The sequence below is a fragment of the Rattus norvegicus genome, chromosome 13, assembly GCF_021556685.1.
Source record: "Rattus norvegicus strain SHRSP/BbbUtx chromosome 13, alternate assembly SHRSP_T2T, whole genome shotgun sequence".
In the NCBI taxonomy this organism is placed as follows: domain Eukaryota; kingdom Metazoa; phylum Chordata; class Mammalia; order Rodentia; family Muridae; genus Rattus; species Rattus norvegicus.
The window spans coordinates 50,262,420-50,288,343 of NC_141546.1; the positions used below are offsets into that span (position 1 = coordinate 50,262,420).

Here is a 25,924-nt window from a genome sequence, read left to right on the forward strand (position 1 = left end):
CTGACTCATGGGCTGTAGCCAATGGATTGGCTGGATGGTCAGAGACTTGGAAAGATCAGGAATGGAAAATTGGTGAAAAAGACATATGGGGAAGAAGTACATGGATAGATCTCTCCAAATGGGCAAAGGATGTGAAGATATCTGTGTCCCATGTAAATGCTCACCAAAAGGCGAGTTCAGTCAAGGAGGAGTTCAGTAATAAAGTGGATAGGATGACCCTTTATGTGGACAGTCTGCCTCTTTCCCCAGCCATCCCTGTCATTGCTCAATGGGCACATGAACAAAGTGGCCGTGGCGGCAGAGGTGGGGGTTATGCTTGGGCTCAATGACATGGACTTCCACTCACCAAGTCTGACCTGGCTACAGCAGCAGAGACCAACACTGAGCCCCAGATAGGACACCATTCCTCAAGGTGACCAGCCAGCAACCTGGTGGCAGGTTGACTACATTGGACCGCTTCCTCTGTGGAAAGGACAACATTCTGTTCTTACAGGAATAGATATTATTCAGGTTATGCACCTGCTTTCCCTGCACATAATGCTTCTGCCAAAACCACCATCCGTGGCCTTACAGAATGCCTTATCCACTGTCATGTTATTCCACACAGTATTATGTCTGACCAAGGAACTTATTTCACAGCCAGAGAAGTGCGACAGTAGGCCCGCAATCCTGGAATCCACTGGTCTTACCATGTTCCCCACCATCCTGAAGCAGCCGGTCTCGTACAAAGATGGAGTGTTCTTTTGAAAAGTTACAGCACCAATTAGATGACAGTGTCATGGAGGACTGGGTCAGAGTTCTTCAGAAGGCCGTATATGTTTTGAATCAGTGTCCAATATATGGTAGTTTCTCCCATAGCCAGGATCCACAGGTCCAGGAATTAAGGGATGGAAAAGGGAATAGTTCCACTCACTATCACTCCTAGTGACCCTCTAGGGAATTTTCTCTTTCTGTTCCTGCAATCTGAAATTCTGCTGGCCTAGAAGTGTTGGTCCCAGAGGGAGGAGTCAAGGAGCCACAACAAACATTCTATTGAACTAGAAGCTCAGACTTTCCCCTGGTCATTAAAGGCTTCTAATGCCCTTAAACCAACAGGCTGAGAGAGAAATAACAGTGTTAGGAGGCATGAGAGCTCCTGATTACTATGGGGAAATTGAATTGGCTCTCCACAATGGAGGTAAGAAGGATTATGTCTGGAGTGCAGGAGATCTTTTAGAGAGCCTGTTAGCACTACCATGTGCTGTGATTAAAGTCAATGGGGAACTACAACAGCCTAATCCAAGCAGGATGGCAAAGGGCACAGACCCATCAGGATTGAAGGTATGGGTCGCTCCTCCAGGAAAAGAGCCAAGACCTGCTGAGGTGACTGCAGAGGGTGGAGGAAATACAGGATGGGTAGCAGAGGAAGGTAGTTATAGAAACAATCTAAGGCCGCATGACCAATGGCAGAAATCAGGATTGTAAGTGGCATGAGCGCTTCTGTTATATTTTGTTACTAAAAGGTTGTTTCCCAAGGGACATTGACATATTCTAAATTTACAATGCTGTTGTGGTTGCACAAGGGATAGTTACATTATCTTAGGCATTATTATGACCTGATTATTGCTTATGCATTTACGCTTATACAAGGGATAGTTATATCATGTTAGGCTTCTTTACGACCTGGTTATTGTTTTCACTTGGACATGAGATATGGCTTGTGTCAAGTTGACAAAGGGTGGACCGTGATAGCTAATCTCAATTGTTGATTTGACTGTATCTGGAAAGAACTACAATCCAGAAATGGGGGGAATACCTGTGACCCAGATCTTGAGGCTGGAAGACATATTCTTTTGATCCAGATCTTGAGATGGGAATGACACACGCTCTTAATCCAGATCGACGCACACCTTTAATCCAAATCTTAAGGTCCACCTTTAATCTGGGCCATACTTCCTCCTGGAGGCCTTCAGAAGGACAATGGAAGAAGGAAGAATTTGCTCTTCTTCAAATGCTTGCACTTACGTGCCAGCCTATCTGCTGGAGCCCACTTCTTTAGGATCCCAGCGCATACAGAAGACCAGTTGACTACTAGATTCTTGAACTTCCCATTCATAGCCTGCCATTGTTGGGTTAGTTGGACTGAAGCCTATAAGTCATTCCTTAAATTCCCTTTATATTCCCTATATATTCATTCCATAAGTTCTGTAACTCTAGAGAACCCTGACTAACACGAGACCCAAGAGGAGAAACGATGTTGGGAGCTTTTAGAGCTGAGGCAAAGGATACCTTTGGAGTTGCCATTATTATTTGTAGGTTACCACCGATTGCCAACTTGACAAGATCTAGACTCACCGAGGAGACAGAGAATTTCTAGACTGTGTTAGAAAGCTGTACCCTAAATATAGATGCTCTAAGTACATGGGTCCAAAGAAAAAAGAGAGAGCTAGCTGAGCAGCCAGGTTCCTTGCTTTCTGCTTCCTGAGTGTGGATACAATGTGGCCACACTCCTGCTGCCCCATCTCTGCTAGGGTAAGGGACTCTTACTTCCAAACTCTGAGCCAAAATAAATGATTCCTTCATGTCAAGTATTTTGTCACAGCAGCTAGGAAAGAGTAACAAATGGAGATAATTGGTTCCAAGAAGATAATTGGGGGCCATTGCTGAGGTCAGCCTGACCACATGACTTGGAAGCTTTTGGAGCTGGTTTTCGGGAGGCATGTGACAGAGTTTGCAGCTGTGAACAACAGAAGCTATAGAAATGAGAATGTTGTAAATAGAGCTTAGCGGGTCATTCTGGGAGTTCAGGAGGTCAGTATTGCGGTTTGAATAGGTTTGGCCACCACATAGACTCATGTGTTTGGATGCTTGGCCCATAGAGAATGACTTTTATGAGGTGTGGCCTTGTTGGAGTGGATGTGGCCTTGTTGGAGTGGGTGTGGCCTTGTTGGAGTGGGTGTGGCCTTGTTGGTGTGGGTGTGGCCTTGTTGGAATGGGTGTGGCCTTGTTGGAAGAAATGTTACTGTGAGAACCGGGCTTTGAGGTCTCCGATGCTCAAGCTACACCAAGGGTGGGACACAGTCCCCTTCCGCTGTCTGCAGATCAAGATACAGAACTCTCAGTTACTCCGGCACCTTGTCTTCCTTCCATGATGACAATGGACTCTGAAACTGTAAGCCAGCCCCCATTAAGTGTTTTCCTTTATAAGAGTTACATTGGTCAGGGGCTGGTGATTTAGCTCAGTGGTAGAGCGCTTGCCTAGCAAGCGCAAGGCCTGGGTTCTGTCCCCAGCTCCGAAAAATAGAAAAGGGAAAAAAAAAAGAGTTACATTGATCAAGGTGTCTTTTCACAGCAACGAAACTCTAAGACAGCCAGAGTGCTAACTTAACTGAACAGCCCCAGCCCAATTCATGAGGCTTCACAGAGGAACAGAATTTGATCAGGAGCAAGGCTCCAGGCCATTGGAGTTATACACTGGGGGAAAAAAATCTGGCTACATTTTGCCCTGACCTTGAGAGCTTGAATGAGCTGAATGGAGATGTTGCACACTAATCTGTTTGATTGGAGAATTCTCAAGACAAGATTCTCAAGATCATGCATTCTGGCTGTGGCCTGCTCCGATCCAGGCTGCCTCCTTGTGCTTCTTCAGACGGAAGTGAAGGACAAAATAAATAAATGGAAAAAGTTTGTAAGGAAAGATGTGTGTGCGATCAAGTTCAAAGTTATCAACGGGGAGTGTGGCAGCTGGCAGCAATTGTTAAGGCTATCGGCACCCTTAAAAACAAGTTGCCGAGCAGCTCTCTGCTCCCAAACCCCGTGGGAGAGAGACCTCACCGCCTGATCAGGTGGGCACTCCTGAGGCTGCAGAGCGGAGGAGACCACCAACACTGCCCACCCCTGCCCACATCCCTGGCCCAAGAGGCAACTGTATAAGGCCTCTGGGGTCCCGTAGGGGAGGGCCCAGGAGCAGCAGGACCCCTGCGCCTGAGACACCGCCGGAACCTGAAGGAAACAGACCTGATAAACACCCAAATCCCGTGGGAGGGAGAGCTAAACCTTCAGAGAGGCAGACACGCCTGGGAAACCAGAAGAGACTGCACTCTGTGCACGTCCAGACGCCAGAGGAAAACACCAAACGTCATCTGGAACCCTGGTGCACGGAGGCTCCCGGAAAGAGCGGCGCAGATCTTCCCGGTTGCTGCCGCCGCAGAGAGGACTTAGGCAGTACCCCACGAGCAAACTTGAGCCTTGGAACCACAGGTAGGACCAACTTTTCCCCTGCAAGAAACCTGCCTGATGAACTCAAGACACAGGCCCACAGGAACAGCTGAAGACCTGTAGAGAGGAAAAACTACACGCCCGAAAGCAGAACACTCTGTCCCCATAACTGGCTGAAAGAAAACAGGAAAACAGGTCTATAGCACTCCTGACACACAGGCTTATAGGACAGTCTAGCCACGGTCAGAAATAGCAGAACAAAGTAACACTAGAGATAATCTGATGGCGAGAGGCAAGCGCAGGAACCCAAGCAACAGAAACCAAGACTACATGGCATCATCGGAGCCCAATTCTCCCACCAAAGCAAACACGGAATATCCAAACACACCAGAAAAGCAAGATCTAGTTTCAAAATCATATTTGAGCATGATGCTGGAGGACTTCAAGAAAGACATAAAGAACTCCCTTAGAGAACAAGTAGAAGCCTACAGAGAGGAATCGCAAAAATCCCTGAAAGAATTCCAGGAAAACACAATCAAACAGTTGAAGGAATTAAAAATGGAAATAGAAGCAATCAAGAAAGAACACATGGAAACAACCCTGGACATAGAAAATCAAAAGAAAAGACAAGGAGCTGTAGATACAAGCTTCACCAACAGAATACAAGAGATGGAAGAGAGAATCTCGGGAGCAGAAGATTCCATAGAAATCATTGACTCAACTGTCAAAGATAATGTAAAGCAGAAAAAGCTACTGGTCCAAAACATACAGGAAATCCAGGACTCAATGAGAAGATCAAACCTAAGGATAATAGGTATAGAAGAGAGTGAAGACTCCCAGCTCAAAGGACCAGTAAATATCTTCAACAAAATCATAGAAGAAGACTTCCCTAACCTAAAAAAAGAGATACCCATAGGCATACAAGAAGCCTACAGAACTCCAAATTGATTGGACCAGAAAAGGAACACCTCCCGTCACATAATTGTCAAAACACCAAACGCACAAAATAAAGAAAGAATATTAAAAGCAGTAAGGGAAAAAGGTCAAGTAACATATAAAGGCAGACCTATCAGAATCAGACTTTTCGCCAGAAACTATGAAGGCCAGAAGATCCTGGACAGATGTCATACAGACCCTAAGAGAACACAAATGCCAGCCCAGGTTACTGTATCCTGCAAAACTCTCAATTAACATAGATGGAGAAACCAAGATATTCCATGACAAAACCAAATTTACACTATCTTTCTACAAATCCAGCACTACAAAGGATAATAAAGGGTAAAGCCCAACATAAGGAGGCAAGCTGTACCCTAGAAGAAGCAAGAAACTAATCATCTTGGCAACAAAACAAAGAGAAGAAAAGCACACAAACATAACCTCACATCCAAATAGGAATATAACAGGAAGCAATAATCACTATTCCTTAATATCTCTCAACATCAATGGCCTCAACTCCCCAATAAAAAGACATAGATTAACAAACTGGATACGCAACGAGGACCCTGCATTCTGCTGCCTACAGGAAACACACCTCAGAGACAAAGACAGACACTACCTCAGAGTGAAAGGCTGGAAAACAACTTTCCAAGCAAATGGTCGGAAGAAGCAAGCTGGAATAGCCATTCTAATATCAAATAAAATCAATTTTCAATTAAAAGTCATCAAAAAAGATAAGGAAGGACACCTCATATTCATCAAAGGAAAAATCCACCAAGATGAACTCTCAATCCTCATCTTCGGTTGGTTTATATACAAGTGTGCAATTTCTAGGCTTGAAAGTAAAATGATGCTATCTGGTGCTGGATAGAGGAGCCTTATTTTTTATTATGGCAGCTTGCTATTTTTGTAACATGGTGATTTGGTTGAACACAATAAAGTACAGTAGTAACTGAAAAAAAAAAGTTGCCTACATCAGTACCAAGTGCACAGCTCCTTGGCCTTTAATCTCAGGCCCGGACCTGAGTTCCGGGGCCAGCTAGGGCTACCAAATGAGACCTGGTCTCAAAAAATAAACAACAAAAACAACTTCCTGCACCAGGTCGGAACAATAGAAAGGGTTCCCTGAGGGAGAGAGCCCACCAAGGCAGGTTCCAATTTGTGAAATGCAAACTTACCCTGAGGGAGAGAACCAGAGAAAGCCCCCAAAGGGGCCTCTCATTCCAAACAGCTCACGGTCAAAGTCCACTGATGTTCTCTTCTTTAAAGAGGGGGTCTGGTGGGGTTGGGGATTTAGCTCAGTGGTAGAGCGCTTGCCTAGCAAGCGGAAGGCCCTGGGTTTGGTCCCCAGTTCCGAAAAAAAGAAAAAAGAAGAAAAAAAAAAAAAAAGAGGGAGTCTGGCTGCTTCTCAAGCAGGCAGCGGAATTTGGCAGCTTCATCCCAGAATGCTGAATTACAGGGGTGCAATGTGAGAGGGAGGCTCACGCTGAGCCAGTCAGGCCAGGCAGCGTGTGGAAGGGTCAGAGTCCCTGCAAGGAGGCCTCCAGACGCCATTTCCAGTAGCCGTGAACGTGAGACCTAAGCCGCCTGCAATGGACCCCCTGGGATGTTGGAGATGCTAAGACCATGAGAGTGATGGCTTTTCTCAGTTGTCAGCCTGACGGTACCTGGAATGCACTACGACCCGGAAATGAAGGGCACACCTGTGAGCCATTTTCTGCTCGGTTTGAAGGAGGTGAATCCACTTCCAATCCTGTCCTCTGAGGTAGGAAGACACACACCATTGATCCTGATCTTGAGGCAGGAAGACACATTTTTAATACGGGCCATATCATCTGCTGGAAGTATAATTGCATAAGGGAGTGGAAGAAGGAAGCTTTTGCTCTGCCCTCCCTTTGCTAACACAGCCACTCCTTCACTGGCATTAGAGCCGAGACTATTTCTCTTTGGGATTCCAGCATGAACAGAAAAACAGCTGAGACAGCTTTGTGGGACTGAGCAACCACTGGAATCTTGGACTTTTCATCCATAGCTGCCCATTGCTGGATTAGTTTGGACCACAGCCTATACGTCATTCCAATTAATCATATATACATATATTCATATATTCATATACATACATACATACATACATACATACATACATACATACATACATATATGGAGAGGGGGGATTCATTCCATAAGTTCTATGACTCTAGAGAGGACATCTGCCAAGAAGTAGAGCCCAGGAGAGAGACACTATGTGTTTTTTTCAGACAGAAGCAATGGAGCGGTAAGGCTATCCAAGCCCTATGGAATCCAAAGATTCCATCAGGAGCCCCAGATGCCAAATCACTACAGGATTTAGAGTTTCCCTGCTGGGATTTGGTCTTTCTTCGGTCCCATCATTTCTTCCTATGAGCCCATTCCTCCCAGTTGAAAGTTTATTCCATGCTATTATGTATTGGAATTGTATAATTTATTATTTTGTTTTTACTTCAATGGCCCTCAAGAGAGTGCCTTGAACCTCAGAAAAGACTTGGATTTATGAAATAGCATTGGAACTGCTTGAGGTTATGGGGACTTCTTGAAGTTAGACTAAATGCACTTTTCATCATGAGATGGCGCTGAGCCTATAGGGACAGGGAGTAAAAGGCTATGGCTTCAAAATGGTAATGTTTGTGTCAGGGCGATGAGGGGTAGACTTGTGTTGGCTAATGTAGTCAACTTGACAGGCTCTAGAATGACCTGTGGGAAGGTCATTTGTGCTAACTGTACGGGAGTGTCTAGATTGTGTTGACTGAGTTGGGAAGACATACCCTAAGTGTGGGGGACAATATTCCATGAGCAGTGGACTTGGGCTGAGTTTAGAATGAGAACGCTGAGCACCCACCTTTCTGTGGCTCTTTACTGTGCATGCACTGTGGTCAGCCGCTCCACACCCCTGCCACTGTCTCTTCCTCACAACGATGGGCCGTACCCTCAAATCCTGAGCCGACGAACCGTTCCTTGAGTTGCTTTTGCCAAATATTTTATCACAGCTGCAAGAGAAGTAGCCAGTCTATAACTACTCACAGAAGACGGTGGTTTATGTCACACAGATCGGTGACCCAGCCCTGGCACCACGCATACTCACCAATTCCTTTTCTATAGATGAGAAGTAGAATCTTCCTGAAGGTAACGACTCCAGGCTCACTTAGAACATGTCACCTCAGGGCTGGAGAGATGGCTCAGTGGTTAAGAGCACAGACTTAACCACTCCAGCCACTCCAGTCTTAACCACTCCAGACTTAGCACAGCTCCAGAGGTCCTGAGTTCAAATCCCAGCAACCTCATGGTGACTCACGACCATCTGCAATAGGATGCCCTCTTCTGGTGTGTCTGAAGACACCTACAGTGTACTCACATACATAAAATAAATAAAATCTTAAAAAAAAAAAAAAAGAACATGTCACCTCCCCACATGGGCAGAGACAGGGATGGGAGTGTAGGCCCCAGATCTCCTGCTGATAGGTTCTGATATCCCATGTGTCCAGGGAGCAGGTTTCTTCTCTGTACAAGAGGCCTCAGTGGCCTAGAGCAGGGAAGAATGTGGGTCCCTAGCATACCAGCCTTCCCTAAAGCTTTAGATTCTTCATTTTTAAGAATGGATTTGGGTTGGGGATTTAGCTCAGTGGTAGAGCGCTTGCCTAGGAAGCACAAGGCCCTGGGTTCGGTCCCCAGCTCCGAAGAAAAGAACCAAAAAAAAAAAAAAAAAAAGAATGGATTTGCTTAGGTCAAAATCAAAGCAATTCATATGTGCTATAGTTAGTTGTTGTTTTATTTTTTAAAGATTTATTTTACCTATGTAAGTGCTCTGTCTGCTTGTACACCTGTGTGCCAGAAGAGGGCATCAGATCCCATTACAGATGGCTGTGAACCTCCATGTGGTTGCTGGGAATTGAACTCAGGACCTCTGGAAGAGCAGTCCGTGCTCTTAACCACTGAGCCATCGCTCCAGCCCCTTGTACTGTAGTTTGAATAATGCCCTCTCCCCAAAGTTCAGGTGTTGCCAAGCTGATATCCTAATTCATAAGTTAATGGCTTTGAAGGTGGAATCTTGGGTAGTGATCAGGATTAGATGAGGCCATGAAGGCAGGGCCTTCTGTGTGGTAAGCACTGGCTTTGGAGGTTGAAGAGCTCCCGGATGGCCTGCCTGCTCCATCTCAGTGCGAAGCCCTTACTCTGCTGTGGCAAAAGAAGAGGGCCCGTACCAGAAACCAGCACCATGCTCTTGAATGTCTCAGCCTCCAGAAATGGGTTTTTGTTTGTTTTGGTGTGTTCTTTTTTTAATTTGTTTATTTGCTTTGTCTTATACATGATCTCAGTATGTAGCCCTGACAGGCACAGAACTTGCAATGTAGACAAGTCTGGCTTTCAACTTACAGAGATCTACTTGCCTCCGCCTCCCAAGGAAGTAAAGTTTTGCATCAACATAGCCAGAAGAACTCAGTTGTTTTTTGTTTGTTTGTTTGCTTGCTTGCTTGCTTGCTTGCTTGCTTGTTTGTTTGTTAACCATTACCCAGTCTCAGATATTCGAGTATAGCGGCCAAAAAAAAGGTCTAAGATGGTTATGGTAGTTACTTAATACGGGGACAAAAATGCTTGGCAGGTACGATTTATGGAAAGAAAGGTTTGTTTGAACTCACAATTCAAGGCAATTTAGCCTACCATGGTAGGGGAAGCTTGGTGGTAGGAGCCTAAGTAAGCCACTCACATTGTATCCATGGTGATGAGCAGGCACTAGCTGGTACCCAGCTAGCCTTTTCCACTGTATGCAGTCTAGAACTCCATGCCAAGGGATGATTCTATCTACACTCAGGGTGAGACTTTCCATTCTGTTAACCTAATATAAGTTTATGATGGTGTAGACTTGCCCAGAGGTTGGTTTGCCATGGTGATTTCTTTTTTATTTTCCAAAGATTTATTTATTTATTATATATAAGTACACTGTAGCTGTCTTCAGACACACCAGAAGAGGGCATCAGATCTCATTACAGATGGTTGTGAGCCACCATGTGGTTGCTGGGATTTGAACTCGGGACCTCTAGAAGAATCAGTGCTCTTAACCACTGAGCCATCTCTCCAGCCCTGCCATGGTGATTTTTAACCTCATCAACTTGACCATCGAGGTTACCCATCTTGACTATCTCGAAAGCCTGGGTTTGTAGGGTGACGGGGTTTGCTATGCTACTGTTACCATCACCTGACAGACCAGGAAGCTGAGGCCCAGAAGTACACAGTGACTTAGTTGACTTAGAATGTGAAGACACGGCTTCTATGACCACAGCTCTGTACTCACTGAAAAGCTTTAGATGTCAAAAGGACCAAATGGTTAAGGGATAAAATATGTCAGAATAAAGCGTGTAAGAATTCTGGTCCTCAAGCATCCTAGCATTTTGCTTACGGTCTAGCAACTCGTTCTTAGCTTTGGTTTGAGTGGGGGAAGGGAGGCAAGATGAGCCTCAAGGGCATCAAGATGGGGTCATCAAGGAGAATAAAATGCAGGTTGTCTGTACTGAGACTTCCTTTGTCCATGCAATTAATACAAATCTCTTTACCATAGCCTCAGATAGACCTTTCAGATAAGGGCAAAAGGCAGCCACATTCTTCACCAAAGTACCACGAAAACAGTCTGCCACATACTGAAATTATTCTCCCCTGAAGTCTCTTGGGCCAGGTCTGCACAGTTGAAATCACTCACAGCAACAAAGTCTTCTATACTCCTACTAGGGTATTTCATTAAGCCCCACTTAAAACATTCCCTGACTTTCCAAATCCAAAGTCCCCAAATCCACATTCTTCCAAACAAAAGCACAGTTATCACAGCAATACTCCACTTCTGGTACCAATTTCTGTCTTAGTTAGGATTTTACTGATGTGAACAGACACCATGACCAAGGCAACTCTTATAAGCACAACGTTTAATTGGGGCTGGCTTACAGGTTCAGAGGTTCAGTCCATCATCAAGGTGGACCACAGCAGTGTCCAGGCAGGGTTGGTACAGGAGGAGCTGAGAGTTCTACACCTTCATCTGAAGGCTGCTAGCAGAATACTGGCTTCCAGGCAGCTAGGACGAGGGTCTAAAAGCTCACACCCACAGTGACACACCTACTCCAACACCTTCTAATCGTGCCATCCCCTGGGCCAAGCATATACAAACCAGCACATTGTCTTAAACAACAGTCACCACAAATGTTATCACAAGAAAATGCTTCTGCTTTAAAAATAAAAGCTAAAAATACAATTTTTCATGAAAAAGATTGGCTAGATGGGCAGTGGTGGCCACACCTTTAATACCAGCATGTGGGAGGCAGAGGCAGGTGGATCAAGTTCGGGCCAGCCAGGTCTACGGATTGAATTAGTTACAAGACAGCCAGGACTACATAAAGACACCCTATCTCAGAAAAAACAAAACAAAACAAAAAAACAAACCCTCAAGCATTTGAATAGATGTATGTCCTTTAGGCTGTGTCTCATCGTGGCGGCATTGGGAGACTAGCACCAGGGAGCCCTGAGCTTGGGCAAAAGCTGGGGCTGGAGAAGCAGGGATTCTGGAGCAGAAACCCAGGCCTGACCAGCTGGAGGGAGTTCATGAAAAGTGTAGAGCGGTAGAGTCAGCTAAGCTCTGTTCGTTTTCTCTTCTTGCGTCAGCTGAAGAGTAAAAGGCTTTCTAGCAGATGGGCTTTCTAGGAGACCAGAAGCTGACTTCTTGCCCATCCAGAAGAAGCAGGTAGAGAGAGATCTCACAGCCCTCTGGAAGCTGAGCATGTTGTCTGTACCCCAGTGTCCTTCAGAGGGAGGGGCCCCCAGACCCTTCCTGTCTAGCCTTTCAGAAGCTGCTATGTCCATCTTCCTTCCATCCTCAGGTCTGACAGAGAGGGAGCTCACCTCACATAGTCTCCTCCTGGACTCTAAGAACCAGGTGGGAGAGGAAAGGCTGCAGTTAACCACCTAGACGCTGCCCGTCCATCAGTGTCTCGGCAAAAAGCTCTCTGGAAACCCCAGAGTGACTGGGCCAAGGTTCGCTTCCTCTTCTGACCGCATCCTGTAAGCTGAGGCAGGTGCCAGCAGGCGCTGCCTGGAGGCCTCTGCAACTAGAACTGGAACTCTTGAAGTCCAGGACAGACTCCAGGAGGGTAGGTAGTTTCATGGACTGCATAGGGCTGACTTGCAGAGCCAAAACAGGGGCTTCCCTTGGCTGCCCCAGGGAAGAGAGACAAAAGTGAGCCCAGAGGCTATGTCTACAGAGCCGCTTTAGAGAAGACAGGCCCAGCCCCAGCTGGGGACATACCCCAGACTTGCATGAGTCAGGCCACTCCTCCAGCACCCTCTGGCTGTCTCTTCTGGTCTAGTTTCTAGATTTTTCTGAGTCCTCTCCAGGGTTCCAGCATCTTTCTTTGATTTTTCTGTTTCCATCTTTGCTTTCCTCTCCGGCCCTTCTGTCCTTGCCTTCTGGGCTTCTGTGAGACTTGAGAGGCCACAGACTGGCATCTTTGGGGCTCTGTGTAGATCACTGATCACTGGCATACTTCTTTCCGTACTGCCTTAATCTTAATGAGACCATTAGGGGTGATAATTACCACTAGTCCTGGTCACGGTTGGTCTGGATCAGTGGTCTTCTGTGGGTCTAAAAGACCCCTCAGGAGGCAGGAAGACTCAGGGTTTATCCCAACTTCCTCACTTCCTGTGTCCATGCTAGTAGAGACTTGGATGACCCCTCTTGCTGTGAGCCCAAGCTCCCACCTAACCTCTGTCCCCTTGAGGACCACAATCCCCACAGCTCCTAGCATCCTCTTGTTTCTGGAGGCCTTCAGAAGATTTGAAGCTTTAAGGTAAGAGTGAATTGTGGTTTTGTTTTGTTTCTTCCTTAAGATGAAATACAGGGAGAGATAGATGTTAATCCGGGGGCTGCATCCAAGACAAGACACCGGGATCCCAAGGATGCTCTGCCCCAAGTCTTCCTCAGGCCCCTTGGGAAACGCCTTCCCAATTCTTTGGGAAAACCTTGTTTGAAGTCAGCTATAATGGGGTCTAGAGACCCATTGATCTGATCTTGCCTGTTCCTGCCCTGGTCGTGGAGTGAGATAGAGGTCATGTCTAGGCCAGGCTAGGAGCCAGATCCGGGAACTGAAGTCTGCTGGGGCTGCAGACTGACAACTGGCCCTCAGCCAGCAGGTTGTGTCTGTGCTTGCCTGAGGGTGCTTGCTCTCATGGGGGAGTGGGGGTGGGTGCTTAAGAAACTGAGGGCCACACATTTAGTTAAGGTCCTGGAGGATTTTTTAATTGTGGCTCATGAATCGGCAAGATGGTTTCCTCTAAAGTGTAGGTAAGACCCGGGTAAGCTGAGAGTCAGTCAGCAGAAAGGGAAAAGGAAGCAGAAAGGGACTGAGAGCAACTAGCTGGCGTCAGGATACTCTGGTCACTTTCCTAAGGGATCTTACTTATCTTGCTAGTTAAAAGCATCCAGATGGAGGATTTAGCACTTGGTTGTTTTATTTTGTTTTGTTGTTTTTTTTCCCCTGAGAAATGTTGTTGTTCCTGCTACTGAACACTATTAGTCTGGTCTGTTGGGCCCAGGGTTGGGGTTCAGCCCAGACAGTAACATCCTATAATTTTTTTAATGTAACATCACTAAGAGCAATTAAACTTTCCAAAGGTCTGAGATAGCCTCCTAAGGGAGGCTTGAGCTACTTGGGGCTATCACGGGCTCACCTTTTATGATGTTAATTAAATAGGTAATTTAGGAGACCCAGTAGAAGTGAGTGCTTAGGGCTGGGAGTGGAGCTCAGTGGTAGAGCACCTGTCTACCCTGCAGGAAATTATGACTGAGATCCTCAGTTCCTCCCTTTGTAGAGCAGGTGTGTTGGAACCCTCACCTCCTGCCTTCATAGCTGTGAGGGTGTACCCAGAAAATCCAATAAGTAGTGGAGATTTTTAAAGAGATGTTTTCTTACATTTTTGGTCTTTAAAAAAAAAGACCCCACTTTCTTCCTCCCCACTGCTAACCCTCAGGAAAATAACTTCTGCATTTTTGAAGACCCAGGCCTGTTTGCCAGTGACCATCTTCTACTTCCTGTGGCTTAGTGCCTAGCTGCTTCTAAAGGCTCAACTCCTTCTGTGTTGGGGCTGAGCCGGAGGCTGCGGCTGCGACCATCAGAAACAAATTAATGCCTCCATCTTTTGGCTGCTCTGAAGACATCGTAAGCTAAATGAGAAAAGAGGAAGGTGGGTTTTCACTGAGGTCAGATGATAGCTGTCTACTTAGTGGAAATGGGCCATGTCTGACTTTGCCTCCTTCTGTCTCTGAGCTCTGACCCCAACCTTTGCCCATCTCCAGTCCTCTGTGAGTTCACTTAAGTCAAAGCATTATGTCTATTTACTCACAGCCACACGTACTGAAGTTCTAGTGAGATGCAGCTGGTGGAGAGATGGAGAATGCGGGGAGGGTTCAGTCTGTCTAATGGTCTGTCTAATGAATCCCCTTTACCTATCCTGTGGACTTAGGAAAAAAAAAATCGAGAGAGACAAAGTCTTGCATAGCTCAGGCTGGCCTCGAACTTGCTGTGTACCTGAGGATGACTTTGAACTTCTGATCTTTCTGCCTGTACTTCCCCAATGCTTGGCTTACAGGCATGAGGCCCCAGGCCTGGTTTATTTTGTCCCGGGATTCAAACCCAGAGCTTTGTGCATGCTAGACAAACGCTGTACTGGCTGGACTACATCCCTAACACCAGACTGAGTAATTACTAACACACCCCTATATTTCCTTGCTGATGCTTTTCTTTTATTAAAAGAAAGGATTTTTAGAAAATCAGTATGGTAAATAAATGTCTGGAGAAGGGTTACGGGTAGATGGGATGTTTGGAATCTTGGAACTAGAGAAGATCAGGAACTGTTTTGATCCAACCCCAAGAAGCCTTCTGGTCTGTCCCAGTGTTGGGACAGAGAGCAGCAGGACTGTCAGTGTGGGGTATGACACTTTATGGAGGTGACACTGTGGAGAAGGTTCTCTCATGTCAGGGTTCCTTCTGAGCTCTGGAAGGTAAACTTTAAGTTGAATATGGTATGTACTTTTAATCCTAGTCCTCAGAAGGCAAGTACATCTCTGAGTTCGAGGCCAGCCTGGTCTACAGAGTAATTTACAGGGCAGAAAGGGCTACACAGAGAAACCTTTCCTCAAAAATGAATAAACAAGTAAGCAAATGAGTAAACAAACAAACAAATAAATAATAAAAACTTTAATCCTATTTTATGCGCATGGATGTTTAAGTGCCTGGTACCTGTGGAGGCCAGAAGCGGGTGGCAGATGTCCCAGTGCTAGAGTTCCAGATGGTCCTGAGCCACCCTGAGCAGCCTATGGGTGTTGAGACTTAAACCCAGGTTTTCTGCAAGAGCACAGTGCTCTTAACTGCAGGGCTGTCTCTCCAGCCCCTGGACGAAAATTTTGGTCAGAGAGACAAAGTATCCTTGCTCTATTCATGGGCTTCTATCCCTGGGACACATCGACCTGTCACTAGAAATCCAGTGAACACACAAGAGTCCAATTCACAGCACAGAATTCATCTCATAAGTTTTGGTTTCAGTGGAATTTTTCCCCCCTGTCTGTGCCACTGCCTCCGCATTTTCTGTCTTTTTATGAATGGATGTAGACTCAGTTGTCAACTGTTGTTTTGTAGAACTGGGAGTCTGTGCCTCTTCAGTGGCCTCGTGCTCCTGCTTACTGGAACACGGAATCACAAAATAAGAGCTACATTCACTCAGGGAATCTGAGAGGCAAGATTCAGAACCACCGAAGCACTCAATGCCACTCATTATTCTGTCGTTTATTTTACTACTGGTAATTGTAGCAGGTACAATGCTTACTATGTTCGGGATAATTCTAAATTCTCCACATACTGACACATTTAACCGTTGCATCTACTCTATAAGCTAGAAGCTATCCCTGATTTACAGATGAGGATCGTGAGACAGAAGAGCGTTGCAGGGCTCAGGTAGCGCCAGCAGAAGCTGTTAATGTTAGCCCCGCTTTCGTTAGCTCGTTCAGCTGCTTTTCAAAGTGCTTCCGTGGTGTGTTTTCACTGGTCCACAGTCACTGCTATCTAGAGTCTGTCTTCTGAGTGATAAGATCAGATGGCAGGGGCAGGTAGCAGGTGTCTGGTCATTTTTGACACAAAGTATCTAAGCCATTCCCCAACTGGAAACGAAAGCATGGTTATAAGAGCAACATCTCAGGAACAATTTTCAACGTCAGGAAGAGGAGGCATGGTCTATGCACAGGACAGAGTTTTCCAAGGGACGGTTCTAAAATCTATATTGAGACAGAGAAAACTTACAGAGTGCTGTGCCCGCCAAAGAAAAGGCTGAGCACTGGGGGCTGGAAAGGCGGATCAGAGGTTAAGAGCACTAGCTGTTCTTGCAGAGGACCTGGGTTCAATTCCCAGTACCCACACGGCAGCTAGTATCCATGTGTAACTCTAGCCCCAGGACATCTGATGCCGGATGCTGACCTGCACAGGCACCATGTACACACATGGTATATACACATACATGCAGGTAAAACTCCATACACATGGAATAGTGAAATAAGCCGAGGAGGTGGGGGTGGAGGGAGACATATTATTACATGGACGTAACATGTAACCACACCTGAGAAGGTTTGTAAAAGATGTACAGATGGGAAAATTCTTGTCATTAGAGCAGTGGGTCTTGACTTACTTCACTCCTAATCTCACAAATACGACCTTATTTGTAGTAATAATAATTTTAGAGGTGGAGCCTTGAGAGGATTGGGGGCACGAAGTTATGTGAAGACAAAGGTTTTGTTTAAAGGAAAACATGGGAGAGTTTGTCTCGATCTGGTAAGCTACTCACACTGTGCTGACTTCAAGATCCTAGACTCTAGAGTGGCGGTCCCCATTAGATGGGCCAGCATGTTTTAGATTTGTTTGGGTAGCCGTGTCGAATGGAGACGGGGAATGTCTGCGTCATGGAGGACAATCAGGAAAGCTATTATGAATCACCCCTGTCTGTCACATCTCCCTGGGTCAAACCACAACCCCCACAACCCCCCACACAAATCTCAGGCTGTTCAGAATCTCTAATGAGTATGTTTGTTTTAAGGATCGGTTGTCAGGGCACACTCCTAAGACCCCAGCTCATGGGGAGCCAAGGATCCCGAGCTCAAGACTGAACTATGTAAAAAGACTGAAAAAAAGAAAGAAAGAAATTAAAATTTTCACTTCTAGCAATTTTTCCAGGGTTGAATATAGGCTATCTCTCCTCAAACAGGGTCTTATTATTTAAGGCCACTCAGAGTGCCTCAGAGGCCTCTAGCCTCATCCTGCCTTCTGGGCATAAATAATTTTGTATAAGGATGCTTATCCTCTGGCCATAAATAATTTTGTATAATTTTTTGTTTATCCTGAATTATTAGGTTAAATTATCTCAGTTAAATCACAGGGAAGCTGAGGGAGAAGGCTCATGAGTTGCAGGCCAGCCTGAGCTACGTGATAACTGGCAAGACAGCCAGGGCTACACCAAGAAACCCTGTCTTGAGGGGAAAACAAAAACAAAATCTGAACTGAGAATAAATGCCTGAGTACTCAGCCTTAGAAGAGACTGGAATTTCAATCCCCCTCAGTAAGGATCACAGAACACTAAGAAGGGTGGGGGACATAAGAAGCAGAAGACAGGGAACATGCTGGGACCCAAGGTCCTCTGGGCCTGACACGGCTGTGGCATGACTGCAGCATACACAAATGGTTACCTACCCATGATCTAGTCAGTTAAAGATTCCAGTGTGGAGGGCTAGGGCCTCCAGTGGCTATGCCTCTAATGGAGGCCGTTGACAGCTGCTGGAGAAGCGTCACTTTTGGGGGGGATGGGGAGGGGAGGTAGTTGGTGCTAGGCTAGCCTTGCCCCAGGGGAGGCCGCCACACCCATTTGTATACAGGTAGCACTATCTAGCTCCGTGGGTCATGAAGAAGAGGGGCATGAAGTTAGGAGACAGATGTGTTGGGGATGCTCCAGAGAGGACTGAAAGGAGAGGGTAGAGAGAGGTATAATTAAGATGTGTTATATACATATATAAAAAATTCAGAGAATAAGAAATACAAAAAAGGGAAAATATGAAGAAAAGAATTAAAAGACGTTATTCTATCACAGATTATAGAGTGTATTTGTCTTTTCCTTTTTTTTTTTTTTTTTTTTTTCTTTTCGGAGCTGGGGACCGAACCCAGGGCCTTGCGTTTGCTAGGCAAGCGCTCTACCGCTGAGCTAAATCCCCAAACCCTGTCTTTTCCTTTCTTAAGGTTTCTTTTTATCTTGTGTGTCTGTGTCTATGTCTGTGTCTGTGTCTGTGTCTGTGTGTCTGTGTGTGTGTCTGTGTGTGTCTGTGGGTGTCTGTGTGTGTGTCTGTGTGTGTGTCTGTGTGTGTGTGTGTGTCTGTGTGTGTGGTCTGTGTGTGTGTGTCTGTGTGAGTGTCTGTGTGTGTGTGTGTCTGTGTGGGTGTCTGTGTCTGTGTGTGTGTCTGTGTGTGTGGTCTGTGTGTGTGTCTGTGTGTGTGTCTCTGTGTGTGTGTGTCTGTGTGGGTGTCTGTCTGTGTGTGTGTCTCTGTGTGTGTGTGTCTCTGTGTGTCTGTGTGTCTGTGTCTGTGTGTCTTTGTGTGTGTGTGTGTCTGTGTGTGTCTGTGTGTGTGTCTGTGTGGGTGTGTCTGTGTGTGTGTCTGTGTGGGTGTCTGTGTATGTATCTGTGTGTGTTTGTGTATGTGTCTGTTTGTGTCTGTGTGTCTTTGTGTGTGTGTCTGTGTGTGTCTGTGTGTATGTGTCTCTGTGTGTGTGTGTGTATCTGTGAGTGTGTGTGTGTGTGTGTGTGTGTGTGTATGTGTGTGTATTTGTATGTGTGTACAAAACAATGCTAGGACTTGGACCAAAGCCTTTACCCTTGCTGGGTTCTCTACCATCAAACTGCAGCCTTGACTCTGTTGCTATATGCAGTACACCTTGTTGCCCAGGCTTGCCTTGAAATCATGATTCTCCCGCCTGGTTTGACTGCTGGGATTACAGTTACGAACCTCGTGTTTGGTCTGTAGTTTGCTTCCACTGCAACAAGAAGTTCGCTGACAGAGATGAAAACAGTACAAATCCACAAACATGAACCTCAGTGTTTAGGAGAGAGTGGGACAGCATGACCACTTAGCAACACACCAGCAGGTCCCCTCTGGGCCTGTGACATACCCAGCCTTGGGTTTTGACCGAGTTCTGTACCAGGCACGAATACTGTGCTCCTCTTGGTTGTCCTTTTGCCTCCATCTGGAATGAACTATAATCCAGACGTGGATGGCACACCTGTGAGATGTTTTTGGTTAGGTTTGTATGGATGACACTAGACTGCAGTGCTACGAGCCTGTGCTAGTCTTTGTAAGCATGAATCTCAGGTAGAGCGATATAAACGTGTGGATTTTTTCTGATCTTGAAGAAAGAATGGAGAGGGAGAGCACTTCCCCCCACCCCCTCTGCTCGCTCCCTCCCAGTCACCAGTGGCTACGGGTCTGGTCATCCATTATGTCAGTTGCTGAGTCTGAGGGTAAGGTTGGTAGTTTCCTGTAGGCTTCTTAGCTGAGGGAGAACAGAGCCTCAGACCTGATAAAAATACCACAAATGAAATGACTTCCTAGTGTCCAGGGTCCCTCTGCTCTCAGTGGGGAGAGGAGCTGAGTCATATCGAACACCACCGGCATACACCCTGGTTCTGCCAGCCTTCTGAACTCCCCAGATCACTCATCAGTCTAGGCCCTGGTTCCCATACCATGCCCTGAGAACAGACCCATGGGGTTGAGGGAGGTGAGGAGAAAAGTCAGAATTAGTCACAAGAGGCAAAGGGCCCTTTGCCAGCTTTGTCTGGAGGTGGAGTTTCTCTCTCTTCTCTTTCCTTTCCTCCCTGCCCTGCCCCCACCACACCCCATTCCACCCACAAACCTAGCTTTCTTACCTGCTAGGTGTAATGGCTGGCTCAATTGCCGAGTTAGAGCCTTAGGCCAGGTGTTGACCTTTTCAACCCCAGGGCAGCCCCACAGGTCTCTCCACAGTAAAGGAAGGAGATGGGGTCTGGAACATGCTAACGCCAAGGTCAGGACACATCTGTATGAAATACCACCACTGTACTTTCAAGAACATCATTTCCTTTGATCTACGATACAGCAGAGTAGATATGATCAATTCTAGCTTCAGCTCAGAAGCCTGGGTGAGGTGTGTGTGTGTGTGTGTGTGTGTGTGTGTGTGTGTGTGTGTGTGTGTGTGTGTTAGACAGGTCCTGCTCTAATCTTAGCTTCCTTTTATTGGGCACATCGACATATTGCTAGCAGCCCTTGAAATGCTTATAAACATTTCCCAGGAGGAACACGGGGGAAGGCTCTGTAATTCTCTCATCCTAACAAGACTGTTGTTCGCATTTATTGCGTTTTCTTCTAGCCTCTCTCTGTGCCCTAGAATGCAATGCTGTTTCTTTCCCCCTTCACCGTGTCTTACGTATGGCACACTTCTTGTAGTAGTTCATGTAGCAGTCGGTTAGCACTGCTCCAGACACAGGGGACACGGTGCTCAATCAATCAAATAGCAAACTTCCCTGTAATTGTGGAGTGCATTTTCCAATGAGAGAGACAAATAAGCAAACAAGTAAAATGCTGCCCTTCCATTGTAAGCAGCGGGAGAAAAGACCTTACCTTTTGTGCCTAAACTGGGAGGGATAAGAAAAAGCAAGAAATAGTGTTGATCCAAAGGAGACTGTGTTGGCTAACTTTATAGCAACTTGATATAAACTGTGGTCATTTAGGACAAATGAATCTCCTTCTGCTAAGATTTATTTAATGTATGTGAGTACACGGTTGCTGTCTTCAGACACACAAGAAGACAGCATCAGATCCTATTAGAGATAGTTGTTGAGCCACCATGGGCTTGATGGAAATTGAACTCAGGACCTCTGGAAGAGCAGTCAGTGCTCTTAGAAACCAGGACGATGGGGGTGGGGAAGTGCATCTCTCCAGCCCCGGACAAAAGAATCCTAATTAAGAAAATACTCCCACCAAATGACCTGTCTGAAAGCCTGTGGGGGCATTTTCTTAATCAGTGGTGATGGTTCAGGGCAGTGATCCGTCCAGGCAGCTGTTCCTGAATAATAATTAGCCTGAGCAATACCTGAGGGCCAAACCAGTGAGCAGCACTCCTCCACGGCCTGGACATCAGCTCCAGCCCTGTTTTGAGTTCTGGTCCTGATTTCCCCTCAGAGATGGACTATATGATGTGGAACTGTAAGCTGACATAAACCCTCTCCTGGTTTTGGCCATAGTGTTTTATCGCAGGCCATCTTAACTTCTGAAATTTTACTTTCTTTCTCTTGGAAATTACCATCAACATTTCCCGATGTCTCCTTGAATGACATCTTAAAATTTGCATTTTAGTCTATCATGGTCATGAAGCCATAGCACTGTGTTTGGACGTTTAGGGTTTTTCTCCTTCTACGTTTAGCTCTTTAAAAAGTACTCTTCCTCGGCCACCCAACTTCTGTTGCTTAGGATCATTGCTTAGGAGGGAGTAGGAGTAAAATGTTGTAAGGTAAAGGAGCATGGGCAGTCCCTCGACTGCATGTCTTTAAAGTTCTTAATGAATAGAACCAACTGCTTGCTTAAAGACTTTAGTTTGTGGGGGCTGGAGAGACCGCTCAGCAGTTAAGAGCACTGGCTGCTCTTCCAGAGGTCCTGAGTTCAAATCCCAGCAACCACATGGTGGCTCACAACCATCTGTAATGGGATCCGATGCCCTCTTCTGGTGTGTCAGAAGGCAGCTACAGTGTACTCACATGCATAAAATAAATACATCTTTTTTTAAAAAAAAAAGATTTTAGTTTGTTCTTCCTTCACCACCGGTCTTAGTTCCTGCATCCATGCTTCCCTCACCAGGAAGTGGGGCAATTTCCAAGGAGCACACCAGGGACAGATTGAGTGCCACACTCCAAGAGAGGGAACTATTTTTCACATTGTGCCTAGCTCTACGCAGGGAGAAATGTCAGTTTCCAGGAAGCCCTGTAGGAGGGGACATGAAAACTTCCCATGGGCTGGAGAAGCCATCTGTCTGTCTGTCTGTCTGCCTGCCTGTCTGTCAGATTCAGGGAGCTCAGCTGAGAACGTGGATATGAACTTGGAGGGGAGTTCTGTCCCAGCAGCCTAGAGCAACACTTGCTCTGTAAGCTTCTGTTTTGCCATCCAGACCTTGATGAAGGTCAGCACCCCTGGCCTGGAAGCCACGAGCCTTCATCCCAGACGGCAGTGGTAAGGAAAGGAAGGACTATGATACGGGTGGGCTCTTGAACTTGAAAGCACCTAGTATACATCTTGCTGGCCCAGGTGACCCATGGACTGCAAGCCTTGCTGCTTCCAGGGCATTTGTAGGGACATGCAGAGACGTTCATTTTGACAAGGGCAGCTACAAGATGGGATCAAGGTGGGCTGCGAAATTAAATACACTCCAAGCAGTGGTCTCAAACGCTATTGAGAATGCAGTGGTGCTTGGTGAGGAGAGAGGAGGTTAAATAGCCCAAGAGAACGCCCATCTTCAGATCCATCCGAGCGCTGAGCCTCAGTCTATGCTGCTACTTCACGGTCCACAATCTTGCTAGGACTTGGTTCTCAGCCCGATCGGGGAATTCCTTTCCCTCACTGATCAAAATGTTTGTAGGTCAAATCTTCTCAAGTAAAAACATTTACTTTCTAAGCCTTCCGGAAGCCTCAAAGGATAAGCCGGAGTCTGAAACAGTTAATTCTAAACATTTGTACTGGAAGAGCTCCCAGCACATTGGGGGAATGCCTGGACCGCATTTAAAAATCAAAATTACACATCTCTTCTTTGAAATGACACCTGGCAGGCAGATGCTGTACATCTTCCTCATTTTTTCCTTTCATCTCCCCACTCTCTCGATGTCCTTTAAAAGAATGAGACTAAGTCGTTCTCTGCCCTCCTGAGAGTACCACACTCACAGGTGCAGCTGGCACTCCCAGTCCCAAGGACACACAAACCATCACCCTGAACAGCCTGAACTACTGAGTTGACTTTTGTCTAACTGTACGACACACCCTTCTGACCCCGTCTCACTCTCGATGTTCAAGTCAAGACATGGATGCCAACTAGGGCCAACAGAGGTTTTTATTGAGATGTGTGCTCACAGAAGAACCTTGGGTCCCTGGCTGAGTGAGGGGGACCACGGAAAAGTTTCAGATCCCGGCATTCAGAAGGAAGGAAAGCTAGAACTCTTTTCAGGGTGAGTCCCGCAGCGTCTCCAGAGGGAAGAAGGGCCGCCACACCAGGGTGAAGCAACAGGTGGGAACGACCAAATTGAGCAACTCATACTGGGGTTGGTTTCCATGTGTTTCGTGGGCCTTTGAAAATGAAAAGATGAATTAGGGATGAGAAACAATACAGATAACATAGTGATGAGAGAGAGGGGGGGAGGGGGAGGGAGGAAGGGAGAGGAGAGCAGAGGGGGGGGAGAGGGAGAGAGAGAGAGAGAGAGAGAGAGAGAGAGAGAGAGAGAGAGAGAGAGAGAGAGAGAGAGAGAAGTGTATGTCTCAAAGGACAGAGGCTTTTGCAGGGGCAAGAATAGTCAGAGACAAGGACCTTTGAGAGTCTGGATTGAATGTTTGGGCTGAATTACACAGAATGAAACAAAGGACGGAACTTCCTCCCATCTATTAGGTGAACCCGTTTCTCCAGGTGGGTGTCTACAGTTTTTCTTGCATTGGAGAAAATTAAGGAAATACCCCACCCTTCCCGGTCGGTTTGTGAGAACAGCCAGCCTCAGCAGCCAGCTCTAATGGACAGTCCCGATGCCATCTTCAAGCAGAGTCGCCATCTCGTGGTTCCTCTCTTTGAAGCTCCGGTCCACCTGCGTCATCCTGAGGAGGCTACCAAGCGGCCAAAGCAGAGTTCGCCTTTGAGGATCGGCCCCAGAACACCGAGCTGTCATCTCTGGAGAGCGAGGAGGCCGAGCTGATCCTGCGCACCTGTCGCCCGACGCGCGTGCACGGCCCGAATCGGACCCGGGCGCGGAACGAGCGGTCCAGCAGGAGATAGATGACCGGGTTCGCACAGCTGTGGACGAAAGCTAGGCAGGTGGCGACAGTCAGACCCCAACGCAGCGCCAGCAGCAGGGAGCAGGGCAGCGGCAGCGCCCGGAGTCTCGCCAGGTAGAAAAGAGCGCGCAGGATGCTGAAGGGCAACCAGGAGCCCACGAAGACGCTCTCCACGGTGAAGATGATACGCAGCGAGTTGCCTCGGGCCCTACGGACGCGTAGCAGGCGGCGCGACACGCGCCAGTAGCAGGTCAGGGTGACAGCCAGCGGCAGCGCGAAGGTCAGTAGCAGCAGCAACAGCCCGACACCCTGGAGCGCATCCGAGGGCTCCTCCGCGCACTGGCTGCCCTCGCCGTCCAGGCTCGGCTGCAACCTCCGGTAGAGCAAGGTGGGCAGACCGGCGAGGAACGCCGCAGCCCAGACGGCGCTGCACGAGGCTCGCACACAGCGCGCGCTGCGCAGCGGGCGCGCGTTCAGCGGCCGGCCTACGGCCAGGTAGCGGTCCACGCTCATGCCCGCCAGCAGCAGCGCGCCCGCGCAGCGTGTGGCCGCCAGCGCGAAGCTGCTGATTTTGCACAGGCCATCGCCGAAGGGCCAGAGGCCGCCGCGCGCCTCCGCCACAGCCCACAGTGGCAGCGTGAGCACGAAGCCCAGGTCCGCGGCCGCCAAGTGCAGTACGAAGGTGTCCACCAGCCGCCGCGGTCGGCGCCGCCGGCTCAGCAGCCACACCACGAAGGTGTTGCCCGTCAGGCCCACGACGAAGGCCGCCAGGTAGAGCGCGGAGATGATGGCGTGGCTGTAAGGCAGTTCCCAGGCAGGGCACAGCTCTACTTGGTCCAGGGAGCCTGAGCCCGAATAGTCCCAGGACATCGTGGTGCCCCAGCTAGAATTCCAGGACTCGGTGGACTGCATAGTTGGAGTCACCGGACCCGTGTGCACCCTGGAGCAGTGCAGCTCTCTCTGAGCAGGAGGGGGTTTGCTTTCACAGCCCGTGCCCAGCACCTCCCTTCCTGCCACCCCAGGCTATAGGGGTGAGCAGGAAGGTGGAGGGTGAGAAGAGTGTGAGGCCGGGAGGGGCGGGCCTCTGTGGTGAAAATAGTGGCCTCCAAATTGGGGCTGGCCCAAAGGGAAGGGCAGAGGGGAGTTTCACAACTGGGTATTGTGAGATGTCCTTAGAGACCTGTGGCCACTCAGAGTTGGAGGCTCATCATTTCTGGGTGCTTGGCCTAATATCTGGGGAGGGGAGCAGGAATCTAAGATCTGGTGCAAGGGGCAATGGGTGTCTTGGAACCCTAACCTGTTCTCGATTCTCACCAGGCATTTTCTAGTTTTTAGAGGAGAGGAGACAGATCAGGCATGAGGGCAAGAGAGGACAAAGCCTCGGCTTCCTTCTCTAGTCTGCTCTGCCACGTAGCATGCAGGGAGATCTGAAGGTTGAAGGAGCCTCCCTTGGTTCCTGATCACGAATTGGCACCAGAGTTCTTGGATTAATTAGCCTCCTGGAGTGAAGGACTAGATCTGTTACCTGGAGTAGCATTTTTGTCCTGGTCCAGTCCTTATAGAACCATGTGAAAGGGGTCTAAACTAGAGAGGAAAGGTATCACCCTACTGGAAAGGGCCAGCCCCCCCCCCCAAGTTAACCTTCTCCTC

The 25,924-nt window shown here is 47.6% G+C and overlaps 1 protein-coding gene across 1 annotated transcript; it reads right to left on the bottom strand.

The window, feature by feature from the left end:
- Window positions 1–23,331: 23,331 nt before the first annotated feature.
- On the bottom strand, window positions 23,332–25,236 carry Gpr25 (G protein-coupled receptor 25). Its single transcript, NM_001398594.2, is given in 1 exon segment — window positions 23,332–25,236. A coding segment is annotated over 1 exon segment (1,080 nt). The 5' UTR covers window positions 25,187–25,236; the 3' UTR covers window positions 23,332–24,106.
- Between the last annotated feature and the right edge of the window lie 688 nt (window positions 25,237–25,924).